This window comes from Arvicanthis niloticus, chromosome 3 (assembly GCF_011762505.2).
Source record: "Arvicanthis niloticus isolate mArvNil1 chromosome 3, mArvNil1.pat.X, whole genome shotgun sequence".
Lineage (NCBI taxonomy): Eukaryota > Metazoa > Chordata > Mammalia > Rodentia > Muridae > Arvicanthis > Arvicanthis niloticus.
This window is the reverse complement of record NC_047660.1, coordinates 55837042-55854983: the sequence shown is the minus strand read 5'-3', so window position 1 is coordinate 55854983 and position 17942 is coordinate 55837042. Positions and strand designations below refer to the sequence as shown.

General features: G+C 48.4%; 1 protein-coding gene across 5 annotated transcripts in view; it reads left to right on the top strand.

The window, feature by feature from the left end:
• The window catches only part of Fam167a (family with sequence similarity 167 member A), a 30585-nt gene extending 12922 nt beyond the window's left edge, over positions 1-17663 (top strand). For 4 of the 5 annotated variants that reach the window (XM_076930861.1, XM_034498263.3, XM_076930862.1 and 1 more), the window contains 2 exons: positions 2915-3674; positions 14581-17663. In XM_076930861.1, the coding sequence (XP_076786976.1) occupies positions 3291-3674; positions 14581-14844 (648 nt within the window). In that variant the 5' untranslated portion in view covers positions 2915-3290 and the 3' untranslated portion in view covers positions 14845-17663. The remainder of the gene's footprint in view (positions 1-2914; positions 3675-14580) is intronic. The other variant, XM_076930863.1, reaches the window with a different exon arrangement.
• The last annotated feature ends 279 nt before the right edge of the window (positions 17664-17942 follow it).

The following is a 17942-nucleotide window of genomic DNA, read 5'->3' as shown; positions in this document are numbered from 1 at the left end:
TCAGGGCAGTGGTGAGGTGACAGGACTGGAATGTGGCATCATCCATAGGTTACATCTACTTTACAGCCTTTTAAAATGTAATTTTATGTAGGCCTCCTGCATATTGGGCACAAAGCTAACAGCTGTTACTCTGTTTAAACCTCAAATACCCTCAGTCATCGACACCCTTAACAGAGGCAGCCATCATCCCGAAATCCTTTGGAACTTTTTTTCTGTTTTAAACCAAGGACCCAATGTTTGCATTTTGAGAGGCTAGTCTGCAGAGTGTGCACACTCTGGCTGTATCCAACATCTCTGAGGAGGATGGAGAGGCACAGAGTGGTCCTGAAGCCTCAGGTCCAGAACACGGACCTGACAAGCTGCCTTTTGCCTTTGGGCTGGTTAGAAAGATGCTGACTGTAACCGGAGAGTGCTGTGTGCCCAGGTCCCAGCTGCCTATGGCCTTCCCCATCTCTGTGTTCCCTACTTTGTAGTATCCGGTCTCTCCATTGCCTCTTGGATGAGGGTGACACTGGAGACAGCCAAAGTATATACCCTGTACTTCACAGACCCCATGAAAATTAGTGGATCAAAGGCTCCCTAGGCTAACTCATCTCACTGAACTCTTGTTCAGGCCTTCTCTGCGTCTAGTCAGAAGCAGTAATTAAAACAAAGCCACACAGCAAGACTGGAGTGAAGACCCTCACCTAAACCTGCAGGCTGCCACCCCGTGCAGAGAAGCATGCAGGAGTAGGGAGGCCTTGCAGCCTGTGTCGTCTCTCCCAGGATTTGATGCTGCTCGTCAGCCAGTCTAAATTGGACTTTCTCCAAAAACCTCGCTGGCTGTAATGAGAGCTCCCTTGTCTGAGGAAGGAAGCTTTGTAGGGTTCAGCTGTCCCAGGTGTGCTCAGAATGAAGGCTGGCACCTCAACACAAAAAGCAGACAGCAGGCGCCTGAGAAGGGCCCCAGAAAGCCACTCCCAAGTTTTCACACTTCAAGAGATCTGAAGAAGACAACCATGGGAAAGTACAGGGGCAGAATACCAAGCTAACAGTCAGAGAGCATATGTGAAGAGATGGGTAGTCTCAACTCCTTACACAGAAGGCCAGACTGAGGCTCAGCTAACTTGACAGCCCAGATCTAGGATCAGATCCCAAGCTCAGCATCTCAAAGGAAGGTTTTCTAGCTATGTGCTTGGAGCTTCTGGAAACTGAGGCTGCTGCTGGGGGATCCTTAGGGACCACATAATGGGCTTAGAGTCCTTTGGGATGATCAAGGATCTTCAAGGTACCATTACCTTGCCCAGAAAAGGCAAGAAATGAAACTGGGTTTCTCTGCTATCTGTGGGGTAGAGTGTTCTCATTTCCTAATGATGCTCTAGTGAGGGTAGGCTCAGACCTTGGGGAGGGCAAAACCCAGTGCTCTGATCTGCTCTCCTCACAGTCCACACTCATAGGAGTGGTCCTGAGCAGAAAGCTCTCACCTTCCTGAGGATCTGTGTGCTGTCAAGAAGAACCCCACATCCTCCCTCAATAGCCCCCAGTTGCTCCCACACCTCCCCCATCTTGGCTTTCTGAATCTTCACCTCCATCTATCCCCAGTTCCTGCCACTGTGATAAGGTATCCCCTGAATTAATTCTTCTTTGGATTAGGAATTTTAAAAACTTTGTTAAATACTGATTTGATTCATAATCACTAAAAATTGAAGAAAAACTGAAGAAACAATTTCATGCATTTCAATAGGTAGGAAGACGGAAACTGTTTTCCATCAGTTCCCTAAGAAACACAGTCACATCTCAAGTGTACTCCACTAAGTGAAAGAAGCCTGGGCTTGTGTAAGGTAGGGATGGAACAGTCTCAGAAAGAAAGAAAATCCTCATCAGGGTAGAGATAGTGCCTGTGTGAAGGCAGCATGACCAGTTTGTGTCACCATGTAGTCAGAGGCTAAAACACACACAAGTCCATAAACATCTCCATTCCTTCCCTCTTTTTCCACACAAGGACAGCATATGCTCCAAGAGGCTGAGCCTATAGCTTTACGTCTGGGCCTTATCTTGGATTTGTTTCCACATCAGTTCATTCCTGTTTAGAGCTCAACAGAGATATGTTTCAAACCCAAGTTCAAATCACGGGCCTCCTACTGTGATCTGCCCTCGCCCAGATCTCCCCAGACATGAGATGTTAAAGCTGGGAGCTCTGGTCTCCTTCTAACTCAGCTATGCCTTGATATGATGGGCTATGTCCTTCACTAGAGCCAAGCTGTGTAGCTCAGAGCGTAGTTAGATCCCTTGCAAGGTGCTGCTACCCCCATGTTGCTGCAATCTAGGTAAATGGGAGAAATATCTTGCCACAAGAGTGAGTCATGAGTCTCGTTCAGTTTCACAGTCTAGCTCCAGCCGGCAGCTTCTTTCCTGCAGTGGCTGCAGGTTTATTTGCTTCCTCTGATGAAGTGAGGTCAGGTGGTGTTGTTGGAGACAGAAGCTGAGTGTGGATGAAGGGTGGGGCTGTGCTGGGTATGAGGGTGGCTAGGGGCAGTAGACACCTGTCCTGAGTCTGTGTGGGATCCCACTTGGCCTGTCAGCTGGCTCTGTGAACCTGCCCAGAGGAGAAACCTGTGTCCTGAGATCCAGACCAGCTGGCCTTTCCCCCTGTTTCTTGCTGAGGGATCTATCTTGGTGAGTCACTTGGCTTCTTGGAGATTTGGGTTCTTGCTTTGTGAATTGGGTGTTAAAACAAACCTGCACTTGCTGCAAGGTCTTCCATGGGCTCAGAGTGGTAGAGTGGTTTTACAGACAGTAAAGCTCTGTCCAGTCTTATCAGTTGCTCTGCATGGAATCTGTGAAATCGCTTCAGGTCTTGCCAAGAACTGGTGCCGAGCCTCAGTTTCCCATTGTGGGGAGCGAGACTGGGGCTGATATATTTTCCTTCCTGCAGACCTACTTCCTGCATTCCCTTCTGCTTTGATCTGCACACCTCCAGCAAGCACCAAGAGATCTTGGAGGAGGCTGTCCCAAAGATTCCTGCCAATGCTTGCCTGATCCTGCCTTCTGGGAAGCATGGCCACCACAGGATTATGGGACAAATCCTAGACCCTGAGCCGCACAGCTGCTCTGAAAGGCACACTCTACAGCCTTGCTTGGCTCCAGCTGCTGCCAAGCCTTGAGACTCACTCCCATCCCTACAATGCCTTCAGGAGCCATGGCCACAGCCGTATGAGACCATTACAGAGCAGGACTTGACCTGCTACCCAGCAAGCCTCCTGAGTGGCCCCCAACACCTCCCATGTCTGGCTACCAGGGCAGACTAGAAAATGTCTGTGCCCCGGATTCAAGTGGAAGAAGTGGGTGAGAAAGACAGACCAGCAGGGGCACCCGTACCTCCCGATGACCACCTCCTCAGCCTGAAGGCCCTCACTGAGAAGCTGAGGCTGGAGACCCGAAGACCTTCCTATCTGGAATGGCAGGCCAGGCTGGAGGAGCAGACGTGGCCTTTCCCGAGGCCAGCTGCCCAGCAAGAGGCAAGTCTGGAGCAGGGAGCATGTGGGGGTGGAGAGCCTCTGATGCCTCTGAGGGAGCCCAGAGAGCTTCTCCCACCTGCCAGGAGTGCCAGCAGGGGTGACAGGCCACTGACCACAGGCAAGCTGGAAGGCTTCCAGAGTATCGATGAAGCTATAGCCTGGCTCAGAAAGGAACTGGTGAGTGGCTGCCCACCAAGAGGCCCATATATGTGCCATGCATGTTCCCTCCCCCCATCTTTCTGTCTGACTTTGCTGTGTCCCCACATTATGTTTGTCTTCCCATCTCTGCCTGATCCCCACTTGCACATCTGGCTTCCTATTAGGTAAAGGGTAGATCTCATTTCTCAGTGGTTACATGGGGCCTGGGTCAGCCTGGTCAGTCTAGATCTTCTAATCAAAGATTTAGAGGAAGCAAGTATTAGCCAAGGATCTGAGCCCACATGTAATCTCACCCTCTCCTCACCAGCATTGGAATCTCCTTCTCTTATTTCTGGACAGCTAAGGGAGTCCCAGAGTTTGCCTGAACTTAACTTCTCTCTAAAACCTTCTCCCCATCCACCGCAGTTACCTACAAGATTGGGTACCGCTACTCACTCAGCAAGTGAGTTGCCTCTTTCCCTGAGCTGGGAGTTGACACTAGCTGGATGGTGGGTCTCCCTGGGTGGCCAACTTTAGGAAGGACTCTCAGTCTGAGGTTTATAGCTATAAGTACTGGAGCTCGGCCTGGGAAGTGCTGTTTAATAATTCAAGGTGTATAGAACTTCCAGAAGAGGGCACGTGACTGGTTATGCCTGGGGTGAAGGCTTTGGCAAAGAATGTTGAGTAAGAGTTGAGCCCAGAAGTCAGGGCGGGTTAGGCATTCCAGACGGAAGGAGTGAGCAAGGGCAGAAGATGCTGAGTGGAGCAGCAGCTGGATCCTTTTACTGCCCACAGGCAAAACAGACTCCCATCAGGAACCTCTCCCCACCATGGAAATCCTAGAAAAGGAGGTGGAGCATTGTCCCATCTTGCCCCAGGAAAACCACTAGGTCCCCCACCCCATAACAGTGGCTTCTCCGCACACCCAGACCTGAAATAAAGCCCCCCCCAAGCTTTATTTCATATTATTTATTTCATAAATAAATTTATTTATTTATTTATTTATTTAGCTGCTTCCCTGGGTCACCTGACTCCAAAGAGCCAGCAGTCAAGGGCCAGCTGCCTTCCAGAGCTGGTGGTAACTCTCCAGCCAACAGGAAAGCAGAGGCATGCTTGGTTTCTTTTGATGAGTTCTGCAAGACATCTCTCCACTGGGGCCTGAAATTTCTTGTGGGCTGAAATAAAGCATTGGAGTTTAGGGTGGTGGCAGCTCAGGAGATCGGGCATCCAGTTAATTGGGAACCTCTTTAGTTGATATTGAGACTGCTCAGAACACACTGTTCCATTGCGTATGCTGTTAGGGTCGAGCATGGGTATGCTTACTATTGGCTTTCGCAGAAGACAGGGCTCCTTGCTTTGTGACTACAGGGTGCTCACAGGAGCATGAGAGGTGGAAAGGTGTGCTTGAGACAGACCCTGAAAGCTGCACCCTGAATTCCTGAGGCTAAACTGCTTTGATCTGTTCTTCGCAGAGGAACAAAAAATATTCTCATTAGCCAAGGATGCAGTTTGTTGGTTTGAGGTTCATTTGAGAGTTTATTGTTTCTAGGAGCTGAGTTGTTTACTGTTTAAATAAGTTCACATTCCTTGTGGGCTCTCCTTTAGAGTGGGAAGTAGAGAAATATTTTCCTCTAAGTGAACAAAATAACAGTAGGGGATTCCTTCAAGCTTCCTGGACACCTCCCAGTGTCCTTTAGATAGAAAGATACCAGGGGAAGCTTTGGAAAGATCCCAATGCCTTGGGATATGATGAACACTTAGGACGTGATGCTGGACACCCAGAGTCTTTATGGGGTGGTTAAGGCAGCACACAGCCTAGGCTGAGAACATTGTCTGAAATCTATGGGGCACACTCACACCCATTGCCAGGACACATGAAGCCAAGCATGGCAAGGTTACCCCACCCAGAGTGTGCTGGCTAAGCGGAGGAGGCCAGCCATATTCAGGTAACTCAGCCTGGAGGATCCCAGGGCAAAACAGTCATAGTCAGGACTAATTTGGCTGCCAAAGGCTGTCTGATGTAGGCACAAGAAATATGTGCATGCCTTATACCTATGACATTTTCTATTCTCCTGGTTGACTATAGGTGAGTTATGAGGAGGAGGAAGATGACAGATGTCTCACGGTGCTCACTGTGTGCCAGGTACTTCACTTGCGTCACTCACGTCTCACTGCCGTGTGACCTTGCCGTCTCAAACTCTCATTTTTAAGATGACAAAAGACTCAGAGAGGAACACAGCAGGGAATGAAGAAGCTGGCATTTGAACCCTGGGCCATAGAGTTACTTTGCCAATGCTAGTCTTAGCTGCTGCCACAGAATACAGCATCCTCCGTAGGCAGCCAGTTCTCCTAAAACCAAGCTTGCTGGGCTATCAGCAGGCAACAGTGTATAGGTTGGAGTCAGAGAGAAGAACACGAATGAATGAGAATCCCTATGTTCCATTCAGTCTTACAAAGGTTCTGTGCACTTGTGTCATTGCTCCCATCACACAGATGAACGAATTCCTGGGAGTCAGTGACCTAACCAGGAAGTGACAAAGCTGGGGCTTGGATCACAGGACTAGGGAGGGTCCAGCGGATCATGCTGGAAAAGCCATTTGGCCTTGGATCTCCAGTGTGCATCCAGAACCCCCTGAGTCTATTGTAAGGATGAACATTGTGTTCTGTGGGTCTAAGATCAGGTCTGGGATTTAGAATTTCCAATATGTTCCAAGGGACACTAAATGTCATAGGCCACACCACCACGTCTAGAGTACCAAGGAGTGAAAGGGACTGTGAAGAGACTTCAGAGGACAGATCCTAGACTCCCCAAGTTTGAGCTCTATACCCTGTCCCTGACTTAACAGCCCCACAAAGCCAAGCTCAGACAGCAGAGGGTCTTAATGAAGAGCCCCTCCCTAAGTATCCCCAGCCCAGTGGTGCGGGAACCCCACCTGCTTAGTGATGCTCTCCCAGAGGCTAGCAGCAGCTCCAGTGCTGAGTTTGGGACTCCCATCCCCATTAAACACCCAGCTTGAAGCAGCGCTGCCTCTGTCTGTTTCAGTTAAAATGAAGCTTCGAAGCGTCGTGCTGTTTTTCTAATTTATCCATTGTTTAACATCAAGGTGCCTCTGAAATCCACCTATTTTTGAGGCCCTAGTGAAGGTAGTTTGCATGACCTTTATTATGCCACATTTATTTAAATTAGGAATCAGGCTTTCTCTGTCCCTGGGCACACCTACCCTCTTTGCTCATTTGTCAGAGTCCTGTGCAAATGTATACTTTCTCCCACATGTCCAAGGAAGCAGTCTGGGTGAGACTCTATAACCCCAGTCAGTCTGTGGGTTTTCCCCCCTCCACACTGCCAAACACCCAACTCAACACAAGGTTGTCTGTCGTCCTGGGGATTGGACTTAGAGACCTTTCTTCACAAGTGCCCCTCTGTGGAACTATATCCCCTTCTATTTATTATGCTTTTTTGAGAAAATGTCTTGCTAAGTTGCACAGACAGACCTTGCACTCACTCTATAGCCCAGGCAAACCTTGAACTTGAAATCCTCCTGCCTCTGCTTCAGAAGCAGATTTATTTTAGGTCTCTGCCACCAGGATCTGGTTTTAATAGAAGTTTTGGTCCTAGCAGAGGGCAGATGATAATGTAGGAAGGCCATGGCCCTGGGCAGCAGGAGTCTGTGAGTTCTTACAGCTGAACATGGACTTCCAGTTGCCTTGGCAGCTCCCTTTGGTCAGGGAATGTGCTTAGGCCTGGGCCTGGAGCTGAGCCACCGACTGACTGACTGTCAGTGTTTCACAGTAGCCCACCTTCCATCTTGGCTCTGTGGTCTTGCTCAGAAGTGCCCTTGACAGAAAAAAGGATAAGAAACGGGGGCCAGAACACCTTCTGCTCTGTGAGAGGCAGACAAAAGCAAAGGCCTTAATCTCCCAGGTTCTGTGGTGAGAACCTGAGAATCCATAGCACCTACACTGTGTTAGTTTCCTGCAGGTGTTGGATCCCTGCAGGCAGAAGGTGTTTATAATTGTTAAAAAAACAGAAAAAGGAAGCTGACAGGTACTAACCAGGCAGGGCCTGTATGTCAGAGCTGGAAGCCTGGGTTCTGGCGGTGACTGTGGCCTTAGCTTAATTATGAGCTGGAGTTCTTAGTGGTAAATCTTGGTGAGCACATGGCTCTGGCACACATAATACCAGCTCCCATGATCTTATCTGCTGGACACCCAGCCAGATGACAGGTCATGTTCATTGTGTGGGGTGGAGGTGACTGATGATGCCGGGGTTGGGAGAGAAAGCTTGTGCTCCCAGAGCACTCTTCCTGTGGTGCTCCCAGAGTGAGACTGTTGGCTCTTTCCACCTTACAAAGGAGAAGACAGAGGCTCGGAAAGACCAGAACTCTTAGGTCAGAGGGGTAACTGACAGCCAAGGATGTGGCTAAGCCTGACAGAATGGTACCCACCTGACTCAGGGTCTGGGAGTCATTCTTGTTTCAGAGACCTAGCACATGTTCACATCATGAGCCATAGGCTGTAAAAGACACACTGTAGAATGGGGGTGACAGATACCTACCTGTCAGGCTGTTGAGAAAGGAAGATAAAAGAAGAGGAACCAAAGGCAGGGATCCGTGCTGTGTGTGTTCCCTTCTGTCGCAATACTTGATGCTCACAGCTTCCTTCGGAGGCGGGTGCTATTGATATTATTACCACCTCCATTTTACAGATGAGAAAACATGGGGTTTTGAACTAATATCTCCCCAGTCTCAGAGCCCATGCTCCGAATGGCTGCTGTATCCACTGCTCCTTCGGTCAGTAAGCATGAAGGTGCCTTCTGCTTGCTTAGCACATCCTCTTAACTCAGGGCATTTTGCCATGTTATTCTCCAAAAGTCAACTCTACTTTGCCTTCTCGCCAAGTTATTCTTTCACTCCGTATGAAGAGATATGCTAACACAGAGCCCAGCCATGGAAGTCTCAAGTATCAAAAGGGCTAGTTCAGTTTAAGCATGTCTGTAGGATGGACAATACCTTTCTGAAGTGTGTGTGTGTGTGTGTGTGTGTGTGTGTGTGTGTGTGTGTGTGTGTGTATTTAAATAAACCTATGTTGACCTGCTTGTTGGGTATGGTAGTAGTACAGTTAGACAGAGTATGTGGTGGTTGAATCAAAATTAGCGTTTCCACTTTTTCGTATACTACCCGTTCTGTGGTAGAAACACTCAACTTCTCCTTGAGTTATTCTGAAATATATACTAAATAGTTGTAGACTAGTTATCTGGGTAGTTAGAACTGGGCTAGGGCTGTAGTGCAGTGGTTCAGTGCTTGTCTCACATTCATGAGGCCATGGGTTCAATCCCCAGGACTGCCAGAAGAGTATTGGAACGGATCTCTCCTGTTTTGATACCCATTACCAGGACTGTCTCTATTTCCCCATCCCCTTCCCAGCCTTCAGAGGTCCCTGTGTTCAGCTTTATCAGCTTTCAAACATGTGGGTTTGTCCTTCTGGCTGGAAAAGTAGCTGGCTTATTTCACTTAACATAATGCTTTCTGGTTCTGTCTACATGGGTACAAACATGAAGGTGCCACAGTTTTAAGGTGGGATAATAAATTACATTTTAAAAGTCATTCACCCCTTTGGTAGATATCTTGGTCAATTACATGTCTTGGCTATGGTGGACAGTCCTGCAGGAAATATGGGAGTACATTAACTTCTCAGGTAATCAAGATAGTCTCTGTCTCGCTCTCTCTCTCTCTCTCTCTCTCTCTCTCTCTGTGTGTGTGTGTGTGTGTGTGGTGTGTGTGTGTGTGTATCTAGCTCTGCCTTATACCTTTACCAGCAGGTCTTTTCCCTACTTTTTGGCAGTAGTCATTCTATCTGGGGTGAGGTGGCTTCTTGCTGTGGGGTTTTGTTTGGTTGTTTGTTCTTTAATACAGGGTCTAACTCTACATCTCAAACTAGCCTAGAACTAACTTATAACAGCCCAGGCCAGGCTTGAACTGGTGTTCTGCCTGTCTCAGCCTCCCATGGGCTAGAATCATGGGTGTGTGGCCTCATGCCCAGCTTTGTTGTACTTCTGATTTGCATTTGCCCCAGTGATCTGAGATGTGGGACATCTTTTCCTAGGTTTGTCTGCTATGCTACTGTATTGACTTCTGAGAAGTGTCAACTCTGAGCATCCACTCATCCTCAACTCCTCACTCTCCTGTATGCCTTTTCATGCAAGCAGACCTCTGTCCTTCATACCCCAGGTGCTGATGAGGCAGCAGAAGGTGGGGAGAAAGAGGCTTGCACCTGCCCAGGGATGTTCACCTAATAATGGGTTGTTTTGGGAGTGGAGGCCAGAGCCCCTGGTAGCTCTGAAAGTCTACCCTCTCATAAAGAAGTAACAGTTTGGGGACTTTCCAAGTATGAAAAATTGAAAGCCTTATCATATCTTTAGAGCTTCACAGTTGTGTAAAGTCAGGATTCTTCAGGAGGGCTTGAAGAGCCCAGAGTTCTCTTCCTAGCCCTGGTCTTTGGTCTGGCCTTCCCAATCAGTACAGGTTCAGGAAGGAGACCAAGACGGGAGGCAGTGTAACAGGCTCCCTCCTTCCTACTGAACCAGCCCCAGGAACTGGAGCCAAGGTCCCAGCTCTTCAGCCCACAGCCAGGGACTACAGATCACAGCTTCCTCCACCACCCCCACCCCCCCATTGTCAGGAGAGACTACTCCCAGCTCTGTGGCCCAGTACCTCCTAGCAGGAACAACCTCTCCATGAAGTACACTCCACCTGAGTCCACAACTCCCCTGGAAACCAGTTCACAATGTGGAGCTGCTTCTGGGAACCTTTGAGCTTTTCCTTCTACAGGTTCCCAGAAACTCAAGTTTCCATTGAGTAAGATACCTTACCCGTACCACCTGCCTCCTTCCACTCTTGTCAGTCCAGGATTCACAGGGGTCAAACTAAGGTTAAAGTGTGCTTCATTGTCCTGGTTCTACACAGACTCCAACCCAGTACTGATTATAACAATGTCTGACATTATACATGTCTTATTATAACAATGGCTGACCTTTAGGTGAAGCTAGACAAACACCCTGGACGAATACAAAGACTGTTTGCAATCCTCAAGAATTAGGTCTCTGTTGTCCAACCATGTGGAAATGGAAAGCGCTCTGCCCCTTCACACGTGCTAAGTTCCTGGCCCTCACACCAATTCTTTCCAGCATTTATCAGAGACAAATGGAGTCTCTCAGACTGAGATAGCATCTGAAGGAGCTCCAGAATTAGGGACTAGACACATATCCTCCATCTTGGTATTCTCTTTCTATCTGTGCTGACCTTTAAACACGGATTCCCAATCTCCACACCCTTGCAGAGTCTTTCTGTGGTCTATCTCAGATTGTGATTGTTTCAGCTGCTCCACACACATGGGTCACATATTTGTCCTTTTGTGTCTGGCTAATGTCACTTAGCATAATGGCCCCAAGGTTCATTTATGTTGGGGACAAGTCTCTCTCCCTAAGCCTGGATAGCATCCAGAGCGTGGATAGACTGTGTTCATATATGTTGCAGTTGGGGTGTGCCATTGTGAACATGGGCCACAGGCCTCTGTTGGAGTCCTTGCCTCCAGTTGATGTGGGTGAAACCCCTGGTCAAAGGGCTAACCACTGAGTTTATTCAGGACATCGAGGGATTTCTGCAGCCTTCGCTGTCATTGCCCCCAGCAAAGAGTAGGCACGAGCTTTGCTTTTCTCCTCAGGACAACACTCAGTGTGATCTTTCTCCAGTAAGCAGAGCACATTCACCTGAGGGCTCTGTTGCGGATTCGTCCAGCAGACTCTCCTCTCCTCCCTAGCTCTCTTTCTTCATCTTCCCTCAGCATCTCCATCACCTTTCTTCACCCCACAGGTGCTCTGGAGTCAGGAAACCTCTCCCTTCTCTTTCAGAGCCCTGTAATTACCGTTTAATTAGATAATCCTACCCTTGGGGGTTTGCCATCTACTTGAAGGAACAAGCTGATTCTCCCAAGAATCTTCTCATTTGTCTCAAAATCACCAGTGTCCACAGGCAGCAGAAGAATCTGAACAATGGCACTGGCTCTCTCGGAAAGGCTGCCTCTACCACCTCAGGTCTTTGGAGACCCTCTCCCTACCATTCTCCTAAACCTTAATCCTAACCCTGACCAGTGGCATCACCACCCTTTCAGCAGGCGCTGTGCCCGGATTATGGGATTACTGGCAGAACAGACCACACCTCTGAATCCAGCCTGTGCCTGTCTCCTCAGAGGCAGGGCAAGCTACCCTGGGGGAGGGATGGAAAATAAGTACATTCTACACTGAGCTTTAGAGGACAGTATTCGACCCATGCTGAGCTGAGTTCCTTAGGCTGGGGTCTAGGACCAGTGTCCTAGCCTAGTTGGTCCTGTGGGTCCTGGCCTGGCCCAGAGGGAAGCACTTGGGCACTGCTCTGCATTCAGCCAGTACAGTGTCTAGATACTTACGGCTTCTTGTTTGGTCTGGGAACTTTATCAGCCCCTTCTTAGATAAGTGGAGGTGGAAACTCAGGCCTTAGTGACTGGTTTAGCTAGCAGGACAGGAGCCCCACTTGCAACAGGGTCTCCCTAAGAAGTCTGCTGCCTCCAGGCCCTGGGGGAACCACTGCTCAGGTGATGTCTGAATGTCACCATTCCCAGGAGGGCTGGGCCTGAGTTAGGTTCCTCATCTGTAAGACAGTAAATTCGATGCCTCTGGCCTGGGATTGGAGAAAAGACAGGGAAACAATACAGGTCAAGTGCAGGGAGCCAGGGGATAGGGGGAATCTGGTCATCCATGCTATCCACAGTGACCTGTGTCCTTTAGGCATTGCTAAGGAAATTTAGTATAAAAAGCCTCTCAGTCATGTGAACCCGGAAAGCATGATGGGAAATGAAATAAGCCAGTTACAAGAATCCTGCTCAGGAGGGTGAGGGGAGGAGGATCTCCAGGGTCATCTAGTTCATAGAGACAGGCAGTGGGGTGGGCTTGTCAGGGCCAGAGGGAGGGGATGAGGAGTTTTCTCTCTCTCTCTCTCTCTCTCTCTCTCTTAATGAGGACATATTTTAGTTGAGAAAGATGGAAAATTTCTGGAGTTGGGTGGTGGCTATGGTTGCACTGCAATGCATGTCATTAACACTGCTGAACTGTGCTTCCAAATGACCAAGGTGATGATTTGTATGTTGATTTTTCATTTTGGTTTTAAATTTGGGAGTCTTAGCCCTTCACATTTAAGAAAAAAAAAATTGTGTGTGTGTGTGTGTGTATGTGTGTAAGAGTGAGAGCGAGAGGGAGAGGGAGACGGGGGGGGGGGGGGGGGGAGAGAGGGGGGAACAAGAGAGAAAGAGAGAGAGAGAACAATGAATGCTCACTAATTTTCTCCAAGGCAATTGCTCTGCTCTGTATTCCAGGCCCAATAGGGAAAAGAGAACATTTGCATTCATTTGCATAACCACAGGGAGTCCCTCCTGGGTCTCAGGGCTCTTTTGGCTCCAGGCACCTGGAAGGCCACAGAGCTGAGTCTGAGGACACAAAAGTACTGAAACAATAGCCACTTGCAGGCGTGGGCAGAGTAACTGGCAGGATGGACTGGGTCTCAGGTCAAGTAGGAACAGCTGGTGGCCTGTCTTAGCGACAAAGCTTTGTTAATGGGGAACTGGCTGCCCACGAAGCCTAGTGGGACCATAGTTCCATTCCATCTCTGCTGAGTCACAGCAGAGGCTGGGGACATTGTGAAGCCTTCTGAGCTCCAGTATCCTGACTTGCAAAATATAGACCTTCACAGCAGGTACCTGGGGAAGGCTGTGAGGTACCACAGGGTTTGGTGTATAGATGGATTTTAAAAAGTACTGCTGAGAATTGTTCTCAGTACATCCTTTTCTTAATAGGAAATAGAGGTGCTGAAAATATCAGAAACCCTCTACAGGGTCCCTGAGCATTGATCAGCTCTATCTCCGAGACTTCCTCTCCCTAAGAGGCAGACCTGGGTGGCCAGTCTCATGGGTACCCACAGTCTGAGCTCCCATCCCGGCTTTACCGCCAAGGGCCTTTTGACAGTTGACTCTAACTTCCCCATCTGTGACCTGTGACATGGTAAGAATTTTACTCCATAGGCTATCATGAGGATTAGCTCGAGTGTGTTAGCTTTGCCTGATTCATAGTAAAACAGCTTATAAATATCAGCTCATTTTTAGGAAGCTTTATTTAAAAAAAAATTTATTGGTGAGTAATTGTAACACATCTGAGGAAAGAAAAAATGGCAGGCTGCAGAGGGAGGGAGAGCCACACTTCTTTAAGAACATGGCCACTGGTACAATCACATACCCCAGTAGATGGCCTAAACCCATGCATATTCGGGCAGTGCTAACTAGAGTCGGTTTCTGTTTTTGTTTTTGTTTTTGAGGACATGGATTTGTAAGAGTGGGCAGGTACTAGGGCAAGCTAGAGGAAGGTAGTAATAAATGGATATGATCAAAATATATTGTAAAATGCATAAACTTTCAAATAATAAATAGAGCATGTTATGGCAGCCGATGTACATGATCTAATGTCACAGCAGAAAGCCCCCTTTGTCCAGCCCATCACATCCCCCTTCCCACCCAGAAGCTATGTCACCAAATCTGGTGTCTCTTACTCTTCGAAGTCTCTCTCCACCTGAACATCCCCCTTGAATACCAAAGGATGGAAAGGAACTTTAAGCCAGGCCTGACACAGAGAAAGACTTAGACATAGTTGCTAGCCTGGCACAAAGCTTCATTGGGCAGTAACACTTTCCCATCCTACTGCAGTGTCTTTTCACCTCTCTGGAACAGGAAGTGTGCCTGCTGCCAGATGGATCTGTCAATGATTCATGACATCAGCTAGGATTCCTATTAATGAGTGTCCTCAGCAGAGTTTACAGAGCTGGGACTGCCACACTCCCTGCTGACTCAAGTCTGGCTTCTCCCCTTCCAGGCAGAGATGCGGCTCCAGGACCAGCAGCTGGCCAGGCAGCTCATGCGCCTCCGCGGAGACATCAACAAGTTGAAGATCGAGCAGACCTGCCGCCTGCACAGGAGGATGCTCAATGATGCTGCCTTTGAGCTGGAGGAGCGGGATGAGCTGTCGGACCTCTTCTGCGACTCCCCCCTGGCATCCTCTTTCAGCCTTTCCACGCCACTCAAGCTTATTGGTGTCACCAAAATGAACATCAACTCCAGAAGGTTCTCTCTCTGCTGAGAAGCCTTGGGATGGAAGGGGGACCAGAGCCAAGGGTGAGAGAGAGGGGACTCAGACCAAGTTACCCAAAGTGAGTCTCCCTAAGGCCATGCTTGGGAGTGAAAGGCACCAGGACCTGGTGCTAGTATGCCAGGGGCTTCAGCTTCGCATACCTGGGTCTTCATGTTCAAGACCCAAAGAGTCTGCAGACACTATGTAAGACAGGGCTCTCGGCAGGATCCCTGTGGCCTTCCCCTCTGTGGCCCACTTTCCTATGCCCTAGAATCACTGGTGCTATGATGTTGAATCCCAAAGGGGACACCCCTCCCACACTCCCACCAAAGCTTGTTCTTATAGAAAGCTCCAGGGAAGCTGAAAAGATTAGATTGTATAAAGTACACCCATCTCTCATGTTCTGTTACCACCCTCTTAGTGCTAGCTCTAATTGCCCCTAAGTAGGAGACTCAGCAACCTGTGCAGGGACATGGTAGGACAGGAAAACTTAAAGGAACAACAAGGTGACTCATGGGATGCAGGCTTCTCTTCGATGGCCGCCAGCATCCTTGGGAAGGAGCTCTGCCCAGCTACTTTGAACCTCAGCCTTGATGCCACAAGGCCATGTTATTTCCAGCTTGCTCTATGACATATGATACATGTACCTTGTATAGCTTTGGTAGAGCAACCCAGATGCCCTGCTGTCTCCTGTCACAAACACTTCAGTTACCTCACTGCCACCCACAACCCCAGGAAAACACCTAGCAGGCCACTGGCGGATAAACCAGGCAAGATAGGAGATAGATTTCCTACAAGTGAATTCTACAGTGGAGGGCATGATAGAGGCCTCCTAGTGGGACCTGATACTGTCACCTGCATCACTTTATCCTCAGCACCAAAGACCCCAGGGATCCCAGAAGTCTATCCTGAGCCTCTCTCCCAAGACTGTGCCTGACCTAAGCAATGGATTTCAATTGACCATGACTGTTAACTAATGTGTTGCTAACTGGTTAATACATGTCTGAGTCTTGTCCAAATGGAAAACCAGTTGAGTAAGCCAGGCAGAGCTTGGGTTTTAATTTTGAGAGTCTTTCCCTAGCTTGAGATCAGTAAAATGTTAATCTCTTCAATTCAGGGAAGACCTGGTACAACACACCTGGCCACAATCCTGTTAACACAAGTTTCTCAGACTCTGGGTGTGTCTAGTGAGGCCTGCTCATGAGCAGAAGGGTAAAGTGGAGCCCAGAAAGAGAATGACTTTCCCCCAGTTACCTGGCTGCTCTGTGGTTATAGACTATTAAGGTGTGAAGTTACTGTGAGCAGGGCCTAGATCTTCTGCCAGTGAACATGAACTCTAGAAGATGGTACTGATGCTCTGCCAAACCCACAACTTGCCAGCTTCCCTCTCCCTCTCCCTCCCCCTCAGCCCCCACTCATTCTTCTCCTAGCAGTCACTAGTGTTGGGGTGTGGGTGGGGGTGTGGGGGAGGAGTGTAACACCCAGATGGTAGACCCTTAGCTCTCACCATGTGTCATAGCTCTGCAGTCTACACTGACTGTTCTCTGTATATAACATTTCTTCCTCCTGATAATCCCCATGAGCTGTGTCTACCACACACACCACAACACACCCAGACGGGAATGGAAAGATAATACTGAATGCTTGCTTCCTTGTGATGTCAAAGAGCCAGACAGTTTGTGTTTCTTTTTTTAAAGGTAGAACAAGGAAGCCAAGATTTTTTAAGAGCCCTGAAGTTCAGAGGCCCTGACCCTAGTCCCTTCCTTAGAGAATACACAAAACACTGCCAAGTCCCAAGAGGCCTTTACTTCCCATCACCTCCTGCCTCTTGTCACTCCCCACCCCCAAGAATCACCCTAATCTCAGAGAACACATGAAAGAAGGCCCATCCCATATTCTAAAAACAATGCCAAATTGATTGTAAGAAATTAAATCATTAGCCATGCATGGTAGTGCACATCTTTAATCCCAGCACTCAGGGGGTAGAGGGAGGAACACCAGGAGTTCAGGACTAGCCTATGGTAACAAAGTAAGTTCTCTAAGCCAGCCTGGGCTATATGAGACCATGTCTCAAAAACATAAGGCACCAGTCATTACAGTAACTGACACCCTTAGCTTAAAGCAAAGCAGAGCGATTGACTTGGGTGTAGTCAGCCACTGAATATGTGACAAAGTGGTCTATGCTCAGCTAGGCAAGCACCCAGCATCTTGCTTCTGCTTTTGTTCTTTGGGGAAACTTTGTCCGAGGCATGGGTTTGAATAGATTAGGTGTCTCAATTTAAGTTGTTCATCCCAATAGGATCTTATTCAGGGATGAAGAGGGAACTTGGGGAGGGGATGGAAAAGGTGGAGGGCAAAGCCTTCTTACCTGCAGCCTAGTGTGTTAGCTCCCTGCCTTAGAGGTGAGCTCAAACCATTAACTGTCCACTCCAATTGTAGAACCCCCGCAGAGATGTCTGTAGGTCAGTGGCAGCATTAGCTGCCTTCCTCAGCCAGCTTCCTGCCTTACTGTGTGTTCATTGTCCTATCTGGTGTTTCCACGTTAGCCTCGTCACCTCCCCGTCCCAGGTGAGACATGAACTATCCACTGTGCTGCCACAAGGTCATGTCCAATGCATTCATGGCCATGTGATTGCTACTTTCTCCAATAGCAATCACAGAGGCTTAGAGGGCCTGGACAGACCTGGCCATAACCTGGCCTCATCCAACTACCCCTGTAGCAATACCAAGTGCTATTACATAATCAATGGACAATTTACAGTTTTATTTTTATGATTATTTGTTTCTATATTAGTTAGAAAAAATGAAATAAAAATATTTCAAAAGGAGATATACAAATAGAGACATTTACTGCCTTTTTACTTGTGATTACAGCATACACAAGACCATTTCCATAATTGGATGGATGCATGGATGGATGTGTGCATGCATGGTTGGATGGATACATGGTGGATGGCTAGATGCATGCATATATGGGTGCATACATGGATGCATGGATGCATGCATGCGTGGTGGATGGATGGCTGCATGAATGAGTACATGCATGGTTGCATTCATGAATGGATGAATGGATGATGCATGGATAGATGGATGGATGCATGGATGGA